The sequence below is a fragment of the Galleria mellonella genome, unplaced genomic scaffold, assembly GCF_026898425.1.
Source record: "Galleria mellonella isolate WM207_F2 unplaced genomic scaffold, CSIRO_AGI_GalMel_v1 utg36, whole genome shotgun sequence".
In the NCBI taxonomy this organism is placed as follows: domain Eukaryota; kingdom Metazoa; phylum Arthropoda; class Insecta; order Lepidoptera; family Pyralidae; genus Galleria; species Galleria mellonella.
In genome coordinates, this window is record NW_026442086.1 from 552,804 (window position 1) to 568,051 (window position 15,248).

The window sequence follows — 15,248 nt, forward strand, 5'->3', positions numbered from 1 at the left end:
GAAATTTGGACAAGAACTACTAAATATACTATAAGTTTAGTTATAGTGCTAAATAATTGAATTGTTTAACAAACAGTGCTTATTTTTGTACCATATTTGTTTAATAGTTGTAGCACTTCAACTACCCGCTAACAATATGCTTTCTAACTGCATTGGGTTGACTGGAAGAGATCTCTATCAGAGATAAGTCCACCTTTGCTCACAATATTTATAAATGCATTAACAATGTAATTTACAAGTGCTTATTGCACTTGAGAATATTATATAAAAAAAAAATCATTTCAATTTATCCATAACAAATATTCAAATATCTTTTGAATTATTGATTCAAAGTTTCGTATTTATAATATTAGATTTGTATCCAAAATTTCATTAATTACAAACGGGCTGTAAGCATTCGTCACAAAAAGGGATTTTCAATCCGAACGCCATTCTATTAAATTAGCTTTCTACATTCATTATACTTTCATTATTCGATTGACTGCTCGTAATGGTTCCACACTCACCCCTTAGAGTAAACAAAAGTATTCATTATATTGAAGACATTCATAGTAGTATTTTTTTTTTTCTAGAAGTCAAGACAATATAAGATAAATATGGTATTGGACCTGACTAGAAAAAAGAAATATAAAAGCTTTTTAGATTTTGAAAATAGTTGACTGTAGTATAACGCAATAGATATTCAATTTTTTTTATTTTCTTTATTATACTCTTATATAAAAACTTTGAGACTCCATACATATTCAAAAATGTCACTAATCAAACAATAAATCTGAACTTAATAGTTCTAACAAACTGTATCATTAATAATTGTTTTTTTTTTTAATTACAAATCCTTAGCATCCCACTTAATCACTTTTAAGCATTCGCGTACATACTAGTTGAATCCCACAACTTTTCCCACTTAAATTTATAATCAAAACCTGATTATATACCACACTCTCAGTCGTTTAAGCGGAATGAAGTCAAAATATACAATCTATATATATGAAAATTAATGCCACTTTTCGTTGTTATAACTTAAGAACGGGCTCACCTATCCAAACCAAATGTTTAGACTTCGTTCGGACTATTTAGTAGATGGTTTATGTGAAGTTTGCACAAAATCGGTCGAGCGGTTGTTCATTTATCACATTTTTGGTAACAAATTAATTCAATAAATGGCGGATCATTTTGTTAATTGGGATTTTTGTGTCAAATTCAAACTTTTTTAAGATGGGGATTGTGCTGTCAAATTGAAACTTTTTTCAATGTTGACAGTACAAGCATGTTATTATGTAATTCATGCAGTCATTTAATTTTTTTTTTATTAAACTTTATATGTACCGGGCCGCTAGTCTTTCATATTTTTATTCCACTTATACAGAAAAAGACTTGGCGAGAAGATAGATAAATTATTTTATGATAATAATAGTCAGTCTTTGTAAATTGACATAACATTAATAGACTAACAATAATATAGGAAGCACAGTGGAATATATTTAATATAATTTGTATACCTATTCGTGAAGACATTTGAGGAATAAATTTAATTATCCCTGTCTTATTGTTACTAAGTACTTTACTGTATCTAAATTCGACATAAAGCTCATAGGTACCTACTTACCTATAATAGAATTGTTTTGTGTACTGACATAGAGAAAGATTTATTACAAAGAGACTGTTCCACGAAAAAAGTTGACATGAATAAGGTCAATGAACGGGAAAAGAAAAAAAAACGCTATATGTTGCATGAGCCGAATATATTATTTTATTGCCAAATATAATATTCCGCCATGTGTTTCTGACAATATATGTACACGTGTATAATATTAGCAATGTAAGAGTACCTATTTTTAAATAAACATTACTATACCAAGTGAAAATGTATATATTTATTTTAATTTGTAAGTAAAGGAAACATATTCTCGCAACTCTAAACCCAATTAGAGCAAATAAAATCACTGGAGAAGATTCTGAAGCGCTAGAGAATCTAACTGTAAAACTAAATATTCAGTTTCATATCGTAGCGAAAACTTTATTAATTAAATACTACAGTGAACTATATTTATAATACGTAGACACTCGTGTTATGTTTCAATTTAAGCCAAAACTATTTTAAATTTAAATCATAGTAGTGCATAAAATTATATCTACATTTGTTAAACTATAGAAATAAGTAATTGACTAATATTGCAATTATTAATATGAGAGATAGTTTTAACGCAATCTGAAGAACTCTTATTTTAGATAGTTTCGTAGCATCATAGATATAGATAACAATATTTAAAAAAAAAAACACACCGTACTAGTAGCATCCCTTGTTATTCTTTACTTTAAAACTCTTAGTTTCATTCTGTATTTAAAATATCTCTTCACCGTAACAATATTATAGTGTTTTGTCAAAAACTCGTTTCATTTTTATTATAACTTTATACAGGTACTCGCAACAAGATCGTTATCAAATATAATTATCTAATAAATCCCTTTTTAAATCCAATATCTCTGAAATCTGATCATAGAAAAAATCTTAATGTTTTGTCTATGGTCTGACTCTGAAAGTAGTTCTGCAACTACAAATAACCATTCGAATAAATATTAACTTTCTCTTCCCGAACTTGGTTGGTCTTTTACTTATATCTATTTATTAATCCCCAGTTGATAATACATACAATTGTTCGGCTCATTTTATGGCAATATTAAGATCAGTGAACTGTGCATCGACGAACAAAACTCTTTTACATACTCTAAATATTATGGTACATTTAGTATATGTACTTTTTGCCGAATTATAATAAAATTAAAAACTAAGATATGTATATCTATCTATCTATATATTTCGTCAAAAACTGCGATCTGTTACTGTGTTTTTGAAAACATTCGAAAAATCTAACAATGGTACAGACCTACAGTTTATTGAGATGTTTGAGTAGCGAATAATTTCACTGCCTACCTTTTTCCTAGATACTAAATTGCCTATATGCATTCTTATTGTAGATTGTACACGAAAATGATTTAAAAAAAATTAGATTGCGAGTAAAGATTATTACGAAAACATTTCATTATTAAAAGACTCTTTCAAATAGTGCTACCTGCATACTATACAACTCGTAAGTACTACGTAACTACGTACCTATTTCACAGCACTAAGTACTTACACGACAGTATTGCATGTTTTGAAATTATTATTCTCTTGTGTCTCTTTAAATCTTTTGGTATTTATTCTTCTGATTTCGCACCGCAGCCTTAATACATTTTATATAGAAGCAATTAAACAATGACAAACAAATATAATTAGCCTTATAGTAATCTAAAAAATAGTGAAAGATATTTGAATTCAATTAATATAACAGGACAGAAAAGACTTTAATGCATAATTTACATTTATATTTTGAGTTTGCATTTGTTTGAATTCATCTACTTCAGAATGCAAATTTTATCAATTTCCTTGCAATAATAATAGAGGTCCTATTATCATTGCAAGGAAATTGATATTTGATATACATAGTCCTCAATCTTGCCCTAAGTTTCTTGTTGATAAAAATGCTTATGCGTAATAACTACATAATAATTTGTGAATTTTGACCCGAATTACACCTCAAAATAATTTGTTATTAAGACTAATTATTACGTAAATAGTAATATATATTAGTAAATTTGAAGTAATTTTCTCTGATCTGGAATAAAAAAATCTAATGTAACTTTTATTGTTTACAGTTCTTCAGCGAGCGAGCTAATCTCGAGACGAGGAGTATTCTCACGGAGACAGTATGGATCCGTTGAACAGGTAATTAATAATACATAATTGTTACTAATTATTAGAAATTCATTATAGAAATAAAAAAAAAACATCATTAGACTATTATTTATCAACCGTCATTCTTAGACTTACTTCATACAATCACAGACATTGTAAAATAATATATTATAATACATTTTTTATTCAAATCGACTACAATTTTCATAAATTCAAAAGCTTTTATGTCACGGTGACACTGCTACAAGATAAGACAGGTAGATAGATATTACGTTATGATTTATACAATCGCTAGTGATGGAGGATTTACCACGGATTCCATCGTGCTCTTGTCTAGAATGAACTCGGAAATAATCCTTTTCAATTGTAGAAGAACTAGTGAAGTGAATGAGTAAATTAAAGTGAACTAAAAAAATAATTTTCCAATTCGAAAACCTTCCTTTGCAATGGGAAAAAAACAATAGCGCAGGCTTTCCTGCTTATTCTATTTTTATGTAATTATAAAATCAAAATATTCTTACAGCGTTTGCAGAAAACACATGTCGTGTAGGAGCATTTATATAAAATTTCATATATGTTGTATTTGTCACATGTAAAGCTGCGTACCTCAAAAACATAACTGCGTAATGTACAAAGTATTGACTTTTGATCTGTCGTTTTGACTAAAATATCTATTATTATAAATCTTTATAAATAAAAATTTATATTATTATTTTTATGATGCAACTAAGTGAAGACTCATATTACTGCTATTCAAACAGAACTTTATTTTATTTTATCTATTACATGCACGCAGTAGGACCACTTACGACCTATCTTTAACCTCTATAAATTTCACCAAATCCTATTCCCAAACACTAAGATACGCTTTTACGGGTACATTTCGTTGAATTTATGCCTGTATGCCTTCTAATTTATTTGCAATTGCGAATTTCAAACATCAATTCGACCTTTTTGTACATTATGTTGTAGGTACAAATAGATACTTTTAAATGGAGAGAAGGTAAAAATTCCACGTTTGAACCCATTAAAGTCAAGCAGATCTTTCCTTTAGGATCAAACGATTGATATTTGCAATTCATCTAATTGGACTGTTTTCAAGGGGCATCATAAAAATGAACTTATCGATTCAATACCTAATACAAGTTATTGTAGAATTTTAGAGAGTTTTTAGAATAAAATTATTGCTAACTTCTATTATCTAATACAATATACCTTTTCCTAAGTTTACTATTATAGTGAACATCGATAACGCAATTAGTTACATTGAAATAAATTTTATTGCCTCTTCATTAGTTTTCCAAGTAATGCCGTTCTGTAAACAATATTTAACATAAAATCTAATAAAAATGAACAATAGATCCTTATAAAGGTTTCGTTAAAAAAGTTATTGAAAAATTAATTAATAATTAAGATGCAAATGACAAGAGAACAATTCGCTCATTTTGCTTTTAACACTATAACACAAACAATAAGAACAATTATAACAGCTACTATTTCCTGCTAGCAATCCATTTAAAACTGGGTTTTGATTACAAAAGCGGCACTAACGAACGCAAAAAAGTTTTAGTAGGTCCGCTGTTACTTGCCGAGTCTTTGCAACTTGTTATAATTAATCTTCCCCATTGGGGAGAATGGAAACATTTTTTCATAATCTTTTTTTATTAAACAAGTAAAACGAAACGCTTTTTTAACGTTATTAATCGAAATCAAAATAAAGTCACTCATGAATTCCATAAGAAAAGCATCGTTAGAATACACACAAATGGACAGACAATAAAAAGATTTGATTCCACAATAAATTGCCTTTAATTGTAAAAAACGAACAAAACCACAAGAATAAGCTATGTCGATTGTAAAGAGAATTATGGAAATCGGTGCAAAATTGACAAAGGTACAGAAGTGAAAACCTTTTCCTTTTTGAAATCGGTTTAAAATATCATTTACATAATGCTTTTGGATCGTTATTGCTGCTATGTACTGGTATCAGCAGTATATTGTTGATATCAGCAACGAATATTTATACAAAGAAAAAAGATTTGCACATCATTCTCTTTGTAAATATTTGTTACTCATATGTTTAAATAACTTGAAATTACTGTATATTTTGTGAAACAGAATTATGAAGTATTTAATCTTTTTTATAAACAATTAAAATATTTTATAATAGCTTTTACTTACGAATTCGTTCGCGTGACGGCGTATGTTTACTGACCGCGATAAAAATTATCCTCGATCACTTATAGTACGTATGTACCAAATTTCATAGAGATATTAAGACGCTATAAGATAACAAACTCATTTTTACAACCACTCTTTGGAATCAACTTCCAGCAGCATTTCCGAACCGATACGACAACATAACCTTCAAGAAAAGAGTATATTCCTTTTTAAAAGGCCGGCAGCACACCTGCAATGCCGCTGGTGTTGTGGGTGATCATGGGCGGCGGTAGTCACTTACCATCAGGTGAGCCGCATGCTCGTTTGCCCCGTGTTGTAAAAAAAAAAACATAAAATTAACAAGGATATATAATAAATGACAATGGAATATTAACTTCGCTTGCGCTATCGGTATACGCTGGCGAGGCACTAGTGAGATGAAGATGAAAGCAGGCCAGTAAGCCCAACATGACGAATTTCACAAGAATTAACCAAGATAATTTACAAAATATATTGATAGCAATGGCGCTAGTAAATCTACATCGCCAACAATTCCTTTCCCCCATGGTTGAGCAGTTATTTCACAAAACAAACTCACGTTCACATAAATAATATTAGTAAGTTTCTTTTAAACGGAATGTAAATAAAATTATAGTCCAGCTTAATAGCAACTAGCAGGGTACCCACTGGTACAAGCATAACAGATGAGAATGAAGTAACGTCAGTTAGTGAATTATACTGAATTCACCAAGAATTAACCACAATGGTTTTCAAGATAGAAAACCTTGAGATCAACTTAATAAGATATATTAATAACAATGGGGCTACTAGTCCTCGTTTACAATTATCCCCTTTCCGTGACAAATTGATTGTCCAGGATAAGAGCCTACCTTCTTTTCATCACAAATATCACATATGGAATAAATTTCATTACAACTGCTCGAGCAGTTAAAGCGTCTAAGAAACAAATTCATTTTCACATTAATAAGTTAGCAAATTTTATCCAAATGACATGTCCGACTCTCACACCCAGTTAGAACAATAACAACTTGAAATGAAAGTTGAATTCGTTTTAATTAACGTTTTGTTGTAGTCACAAAGCCGAGCAGTAGGGTGAAATGTTTCTACAATTAATTAGTTTGATCTCGTTTACGTACTATGATCCTAATGGTCGGACAGGTAACGGTGCCCTTTTATCCTTTTTTTTTTCATTAAATTTCCAAAATAATGAGTTTGAACTAATTAATGAAAATTTTAAGGAGCTCTTAGGTAAGTTCGTCACTTTGGATAATAATTTATAAAACTTTCTATATTTATCGTGAAATTTTTATAATAAATACGAGTATACTTAGAAACTTTTATGCTTGAAACCAGATAACTGTTATATAGTTTTTATATGTGTAGTGTAAATATGTAATTCTTATATGGAATTTTTAGATAAATAAACTAAAAGGAAACAATTTATTTTCCTATTATTAAATTTTAACCGACTTTAAAAAAGGAAGTTTTCATTCATTTATATTTTTTATCTTTGTTACTTCAGGACTCCGACGTTTATAAAAGTCGATTTAGAAAATTGACCATATAAATTTCATTAAAAAATATCCATCAAAAAACATCGAATTTTGATTCAATCAGTAGTTTACTGATTGAATCAAAATTCGATGTTTTTTTTGGAAAAATAATATATAATATTACGTATTGTATGTTTATCTGTTTACACCGGGTTTGCTCTAATTCGTTCATACATGTTTTTATGGTAATATAGATAGAATTGGTGACTATCTAACGATGCCACCAGGGTTTTAAGGCTTTATAAATGTGGAAAATTCATATATATCTCTCTTAAAAACCTCAACCCAAGGGATTTTGGCGTGATTTATTGTACTAAAGCTGAACGATACTCCATTTATTTGTTAATCTTCGGTGCACGTTGATACAATATAGTACCTACTCTAACTAGCTGGCTTTTTTCTGCCCCGTTTTTTTCTAAGAATCTTAAAACCCTTTACGAACATAAAAATAGGTTCATGTGTGTTTAAGTATTGTTTTCCTCTTTATTTACAACACCATTTCTTCTTATAAAGATTAGTATAAAAACTGTTTATTCACAATTTTGAATAAACAGTGTCTATAGGCAACGGTGGTGAGGCGGGACTTCAGCTTGTTTACCATTCTAAATATTATAAATAAATACACATTTAAAAAATATAATTAAAATAGATTAAGCAGTTGCCGAGATTAGCGTGAACAAACATCGCACACAAGATATTTGTATATATTATTTATATATTAGATACTCGTAATATAGTGTCCCCGCATAAATGCTTCGACAAAAACAATTCACAATAATAGTATTACAATATTCTTTAAAACTGCTAGATTATACTACTAGTCTAGAAATAAAAAGGAAATTAGCATCCGTTGCCGAACTAAGATAAAAAGAAATTTAAATAAACTTATTTCAGCATCCGTCGCCTCTGTCTGTAATGTTAATAGCAGTTTAAACTAGTTTTACAAAAGAAAAAAATGTTTATTTCAATTATTTTACTTTTGATGTGTGTAAAATTATTTATGAGTAAACAAACATTGTAAAAGTGTATTTGTACCGCCCTTTCTGTGTGTATCATCATCATCATCATCATCATCATCATCATCATCATGTTAGCATTTAACTGTCTACTGCTAAGCCATCCCTTGGGGAGATTTACCAGTAGTTACCACGCTTACCAAGCAGGTTAGCAACCGCAGTCAAGTTTTAGAAATCTTTTAATAGGCTGTTGCCCATTCCTCACCCTTAGTCTGCTCTTACGACACCCACAGGATAGGAAGGGGTGGCCTATTCTATGCCGAGTCCATACGGCCATTCTTTGTGTACAGTGGAACGTAAATAAAGGCAATAATAATGTATGTATAGACCATCTCATTAGTACTTAATGAAAAGGTCACGAAGTTTCGTTGAAATCATTACAGAAACACTTTCTAAACGAAATTACTAACAAATCTTGACTATCAATCAATTAATCGATTTTCGATTTGTATTACTATTGAACGTCACTAGACTGTCATATCGTCTGATTAATTAATAATTTCTTTAAATTTTCATTAATTGTTATTGAATTATGCTATATATAGGTTATGTCATCTAAGATGGTAAAACTTCTCTATAGATTTACGTTAAAACTGTGAGTTGATTATAAACTACGGGCTATATCCTACGGCTTTTCCTAAGTGAATTAGGATAAAGCTTATTTTATGTTAATCTTACCTTAACGGCCCATTAACGGCCCACTACTGGGACTATATAGCGTACTATTATTCTGAATTTCTTTCGAGTTTTCTTTCTCTTCTACTAATGCATTGTGCTTTGTTTCCTTAATTGCTTCTTACGATATCCTCCAATTTTAATCTAGTATATTGTTTATTTGTTTTTTAATTGGAAAATCCAAATTGATTGTTTCTGTGAGCAACAAATTTCAGTCACATCCGTCCAGCTGTTTAAGCGTGATTGAGTAACGAGCATCCAATTACGTACTCTATATATCTCTATGTATCGTTACAAATATTAGGACACAGAAAAAAAGGTTCTATTTGCACGGGTTTTTCATTAATTTCTTTGTAAAATACATGTAGATAAAAACATTTTGATAAATCTATAAAAATATCTATCAATGAATAGTTAAAGCACGCAATACATACTGTACCAGTATTCAATACCATGATGACTTGAGACGTGGGACTTAAGTGATGTAAAGGTTTAACACATTGCCCATCCTCCGATGGTCAAGGGTTCGATCGCCGTACAATACAGATATTTGTATTCATGTGTAACTTTGTACAGTTGCAGTCTATTCATAAAAAATGACGATTTAAAGTGTCAACAAGTCTATTTGAATGAAGATGATTTGAATTTAAATTATGTATAATATATTAAAAAAAAGAAACTGTTCTTGAGTACCCTTAGTAAAAATTTTGCTTAGGGTTTTTAATGGATTAAAATGGAATGGTAACCCCGCATGCGCTTTCGGTTTATTCTAACGGGGCACCAGCAAGGGATGAAAGGTGAAGATGAAGGCAGATTAGTCGGCCTATCGTGAAAAATTCTACAAGAATTAACCGCGATGGTTTCCAGGAAGCACCACGAAGAGGTCGACCTGATAGGATTTTTTTATAACACAGGGGGCAAACAAGCGTGCGGCTCACCTGATGGTAAGTAACTACCGCCCATGATCACCTGCAACATGAGAGGAATTGCAGGTGTACTACCGGCCTTCTATAGATAAATATAATGCTAGCAATGGGGCTGTTAGAATCCATTACTAACAATCCTATAATAATCCCCTAAGTTCAGCTTCGTTTGGGACCAGATAGTGCTATTTGATATATTATATAGTATTTACTTATATAATACGTCACAATTACCATTTATATAAAAATAGGGATTATAAATACATAGCATTTACTTTTCCGAAACTAACGGATAAATAGAACACAGTTTGACAACCAAAAGTGGACCTACCTAAATAGTATATTGAACACTTATTCGTAATTTGTTTAACTTCGAATGTAGTTGTTTGTTTTGAACGTTAATTAACAACAAGCAAACTAAATTGAACTAAACTGTGGATAGACTGCTACATGCGAACCGGCTTGATTAATGCCGTGAGCCTCCGAGTTCGAAAAGTTTAAGTTATGTTAGTAGTTCAAGCAGCTATTTGTATATTGTAAAGAGGTTATGATCAAACAGGTAAATAGAGGACTTAAATAATATTACCTGTAAAATTATATACTAAGTTGTGGGTAAATTTATAACTAATATTATATAGTAAATTCGAAAGTGAGTTTATTTGCTTGTTTATTACGCTTTCACGTCTAAATCGCTGAATCGATTATGATGAAATTTGTTATAGAGATAGCTGGAATTCTGAAGCCCAGTAAACATATCTTGGTTACGCGGACCAAGTCGCAGGTAAAAGCTAGTATTCTTATAATAGCTACTTAAGCGGGGATCTTGTTAGTATAGCAGTTTAACATACTGTCTCTCCTTCTAATATATACGGGTTATTCTTGTAATGGATGAAATGGGGATAGTAATCCTACCTACGCTATCGATATACATTGAAGGGGCTCCAGTGAGATATGATAGGTGAGGATGAAATTAGAACAGTAAGCCCACGCTGGTTTCCATGGGGTATATTGCTGGACCTGATATACTCTATATTGCTGGCAATGGAGCTGTTAGACCCTGTTACTAATAATCCCTATTTAAGAATATGTTTAATGACCTTAATACAAGATCTGTTTAGAACCAGATGGCATTGTGTTATATCCAATGGTATTATTTATTAAAATTCGCAAACAGTGTTACTTATATTATAAATATGAAAGTGAATTTATTAGTTTATCTATTTGTTGCCTTTTGACTCCTTAAAATCCAACCAATTGTTATGTAATTAAGCATATAGTCATGTAGTATTTGACATATACCTAATAGACTTAATCAGATTAAAGAGTACGTAAACTACAGAGCCTATAAATAAACTCACTTTCAGATGTATAAAAAAAAAAACTAAAAATAAAACTAAAATTTACAAGAAATATGACAATTCACAAAGAAATATGAATAAAAACACAAAAAAATTATGAGCTGCGCCAAGTGAATATGGAAGAGACTCAAAAAATCAAAATGTTGCGTCTTATTTCTTTAAGAAAAATGTGCATTTTCACTTTGAGAATCCTAATGTATATAAACGCTAATGACTTTGACTACATCCTATTAAGTTACTACTTATAATTTTTATTATTTTAAAATATCATAAGTTGACCTGGTAAAATTTTTTGCACCATATCACCATCTAACGATCCATTTTTAGGAGGGAAAACGATTGTTAGTAATGAGATCTAACAAAGGCATTACTAGCAATATATCTTAACAGGTCAACATCCACGCGGTTCTTCTTGGAAACCATCATAGTTAATTCCTCATGATGGGCCAACTGATTTTCTTCATTTTACTTATCATCCCTCACTGGTTCCCCGCCAGCGTATACCAATAGCGCAACGGGGTTATAATTCCACTGTCATCTATTAAAAAAAAAAAAACTATCCATTTTCTTATCGGAATAAGAACTATCCTATCTCTCAAGTCAAAGCAAACAATCGACCCACCCATAGACGTAGTACAATGCGCTTACTTTATAATCTAAGGACTCGACTGACGGTTTGTTAAAAGATGTGTGTTTGATGTCAATATTTGACTGAAATGATTGAATTGGTAGCCAGAAACAGATTGTATGGGAAAGAAAAAAAATAGGATATTTACGCTTCCCGGAGCAACTTTTCAAATTTTTCTCTTTACTACTCTTGCAGAATTAAGCTCGCTTTTGTACATTTGCTTTTTACTGTCGTATTTCTAAATATATTATTAGTCTGTATAATAAAGTATAAATAAATAAATATAAAAACATTCTTCAGAGATCAATATTTGAAAAAAAAAAACAAATTGCGCTATATATAGATTATTAAAATAGATTATTATATACTTATATAATGGATCGTTATATAAGTATTTTCGACTGTATTGTTTTCAAATGTAAACATCTAAAGGCCAATTTAGTTACCTGGTATTAATTATCTTTTTGATTCAACGGGCATACACGAGCAAATACAATGGCAGCTCGCTGAGTGTACGTGATAACTACCAGACAATAGGCATTATAATAGTGACCTCCATGTTGATTCAATCGTATTCTGAACCTATTGATAATAAAGTACAAATTATGATGATTATTAAAAGGAAATCTCTGGCTTTTGTCTTCGACATTCGACAAAATGTTATTTAAATTAGTAAATGAATTTTATACTTATACAGGTTAAAATCATTACTATTCTTTTAAAGGTGAAATTATAACTATTAATTTTTTATTTTATTTGTATAATTCTCTGGATACTAACTTACATTAGAATTTGTAAGATACCTACAAATAGGGAACAATGGACAGAAATGTTAACAAACTGGGTGTTTATTAGTTACAATGGTATAAATGGACTACGCAAACGATCTCTTGGGCACATTCTTATTTTACCTTCATAACGGTCACTACTGTCCCTGACATGGCATTATTAGCGTGAAACGAGCCTTTGAATCTCCCTCGAAGTTACAATACGTTTGCATAAGTTTAACCCTTCGCCCTTCTTAGATATATGAAGATATATGGAAGTATCTATCCCCTAGCATCTCAACATTATCCCTATAATAATAAAGTGTCTTTTACAAATTCTTTTCACAACATACCAACTATCTTTTTTTTTTTTTTACAACACAGGGGGCAAAACATCACCTGATGGTAAGTGAACATGATCATTGTAGAAATCCGGCCTTTTAAAAGGAATATAATGAAATATTATATATTTTGGAAGAATGAAAAACGCCGGTGGAAGAACTCGTCCAGATGATTGGGATCTTTAGTTTGTGGCCTGGTGAAAATTCATCCGAACAAAGAACACTCCCCATGATAAATTTTATCTAATGTTCATTTATCTAGCCGCCCGACTTTGAAGTACTGTGGCGCTCCTGCCCACAGGTGTGAACGACTTGGGCTTTATATAAAGACGGTGTTTGTTGAATATCTTTCATTTTATCCTAGATGACAAAACTGGACGTCAAGATATATTTACAAAAATATTCAATACAAAAATAAGTGCCCGCGAGATCTTTCGGTATATAATTTCTTACGTCCAAGTTATAACGAATAAATTGTTAATAATCCATAATACTTGCGGGACACCAGCATTCAAAGGTTTTAAATAAGAACCGTCGACTACGCTGGTTTTGGCTCAATAAATATTATATAATGAAAGAACCTTTTATCTAATGTTCATTTAAAAGCTCGATTCTTAAAAAAGACTTGTTGAATATCTTTCATTTTATCCAGACAATCTATTTACAAAAATATTCAATACAAAAAATAAGTGCTTTCATTAATTTCTTACGTCCAAGTTATAACGAATAAATTGTTAATAATCCATAATACTTTAAGAAAAGCTGGTTTTGGTTAGTTAATGAAAGACATTTTCATTTAAAAAGGCAAACCACAATAAAAGTTGCAACAACGATGTTAAAACAGAATAACTGAACCAAAGATCAAGAAGATAGGGAAGGAAGACTTAATCCTATTTGCGACCAACAAAAACTACTCTACGCTACAGAGAGAAACCGTATCTATCATTTAAGGAAGAAAGAGCTCGGCAAAACTAGGCCAACCCGACCCAGATTGATCAAGACACCGAGCGTGGCTATAAAATTTGTCGATTTCAAATACACAGCCGTAAACGTCAACCCAGTCAGTTCAAACCGAGTCGAATTTGATCTCTATAGACATAGACTATTCAGTAGAACAACTGTCAAGTATTAATGTATGGTATTCACACTAGAAAACCGTTTATATGTAATATATGTTTTACTTTTTTTATTATATAATATTTTATACTTACTTGTACAACAATTAGTTCATTGCCCTAAGGTTGTCTTGAAAAGATTGCCCTCAGTAACATGACTGCCTTACTGTACTTATACAACTGTATCGTTATATTTATTAATTGTCTCACTTATTCCATATATTGTATAATGTAAATAAAGTATACTCATTCATTAATATATTTCATTCGAATCTCTTAAGCCATAATTGAGCAACCAACATCCCTACAGGTACAGTTGCATACATGTTTACATAATTTACCCCTTTATTAGGTTTATTGATAGTGCTACTTATGGATACTATAGTTTTACTGCATCTAATATTTCACATAACATACCTCCGCACCCCATCGCTAAAAGGCATAAGCTGGTGTAGGAGATAATAGCAGTAATAAGTCTGGCTAATACCCCGCACCTTTATTAAAAGGGCTTACTTTATTCTATGTACCGTAATTCACTATAATGAAAGCAACGAGCATGAACATTTGCCTCTTTTATGAAAAACCATTTTTTTAGGATTCCGTATACTGAAACTGTTTATGTACTTTCATGTCTGAATTTTTCCTTAATTTACCTATATTATTATTCCTCTCATGCTCCTGCTACCTGTAGAAACTGTCGAGTTTCAAATCAACAATTATATACAGATTACTTGTTATAATAGAATAGAAAAGGATATTGCACCATCCGATATTAAGTTCTGGTTTTATTTCACAAAACATTGTGCAGAAAAACTTCGCTTCGTTAAAATTATAGTGCAAAATTACAATAATAAAAAATACTATAAAAAAATACAGAGCAGTCAAACTGAAACTTTCTCTTTTTTGAAATCGGTTAAAAATACTTCTATTCACCAAAATATTTGCCAAAATACTT

General features: G+C 30.7%; 1 protein-coding gene across 5 annotated transcripts in view; it reads left to right on the plus strand.

The window, feature by feature from the left end:
* The window catches only part of LOC113522555 (GTPase-activating Rap/Ran-GAP domain-like protein 3), a 272,552-nt gene that overhangs the window by 203,447 nt on the left and 53,857 nt on the right, over window positions 1-15,248 (plus strand). For all 5 annotated transcript variants that reach the window (XM_052897214.1, XM_052897215.1, XM_052897217.1 and 2 more), the window contains one exon: window positions 3,697-3,766. In XM_052897214.1, coding sequence (XP_052753174.1) covers window positions 3,697-3,766 — 70 coding nt within the window. The remainder of the gene's footprint in view (window positions 1-3,696; window positions 3,767-15,248) is intronic.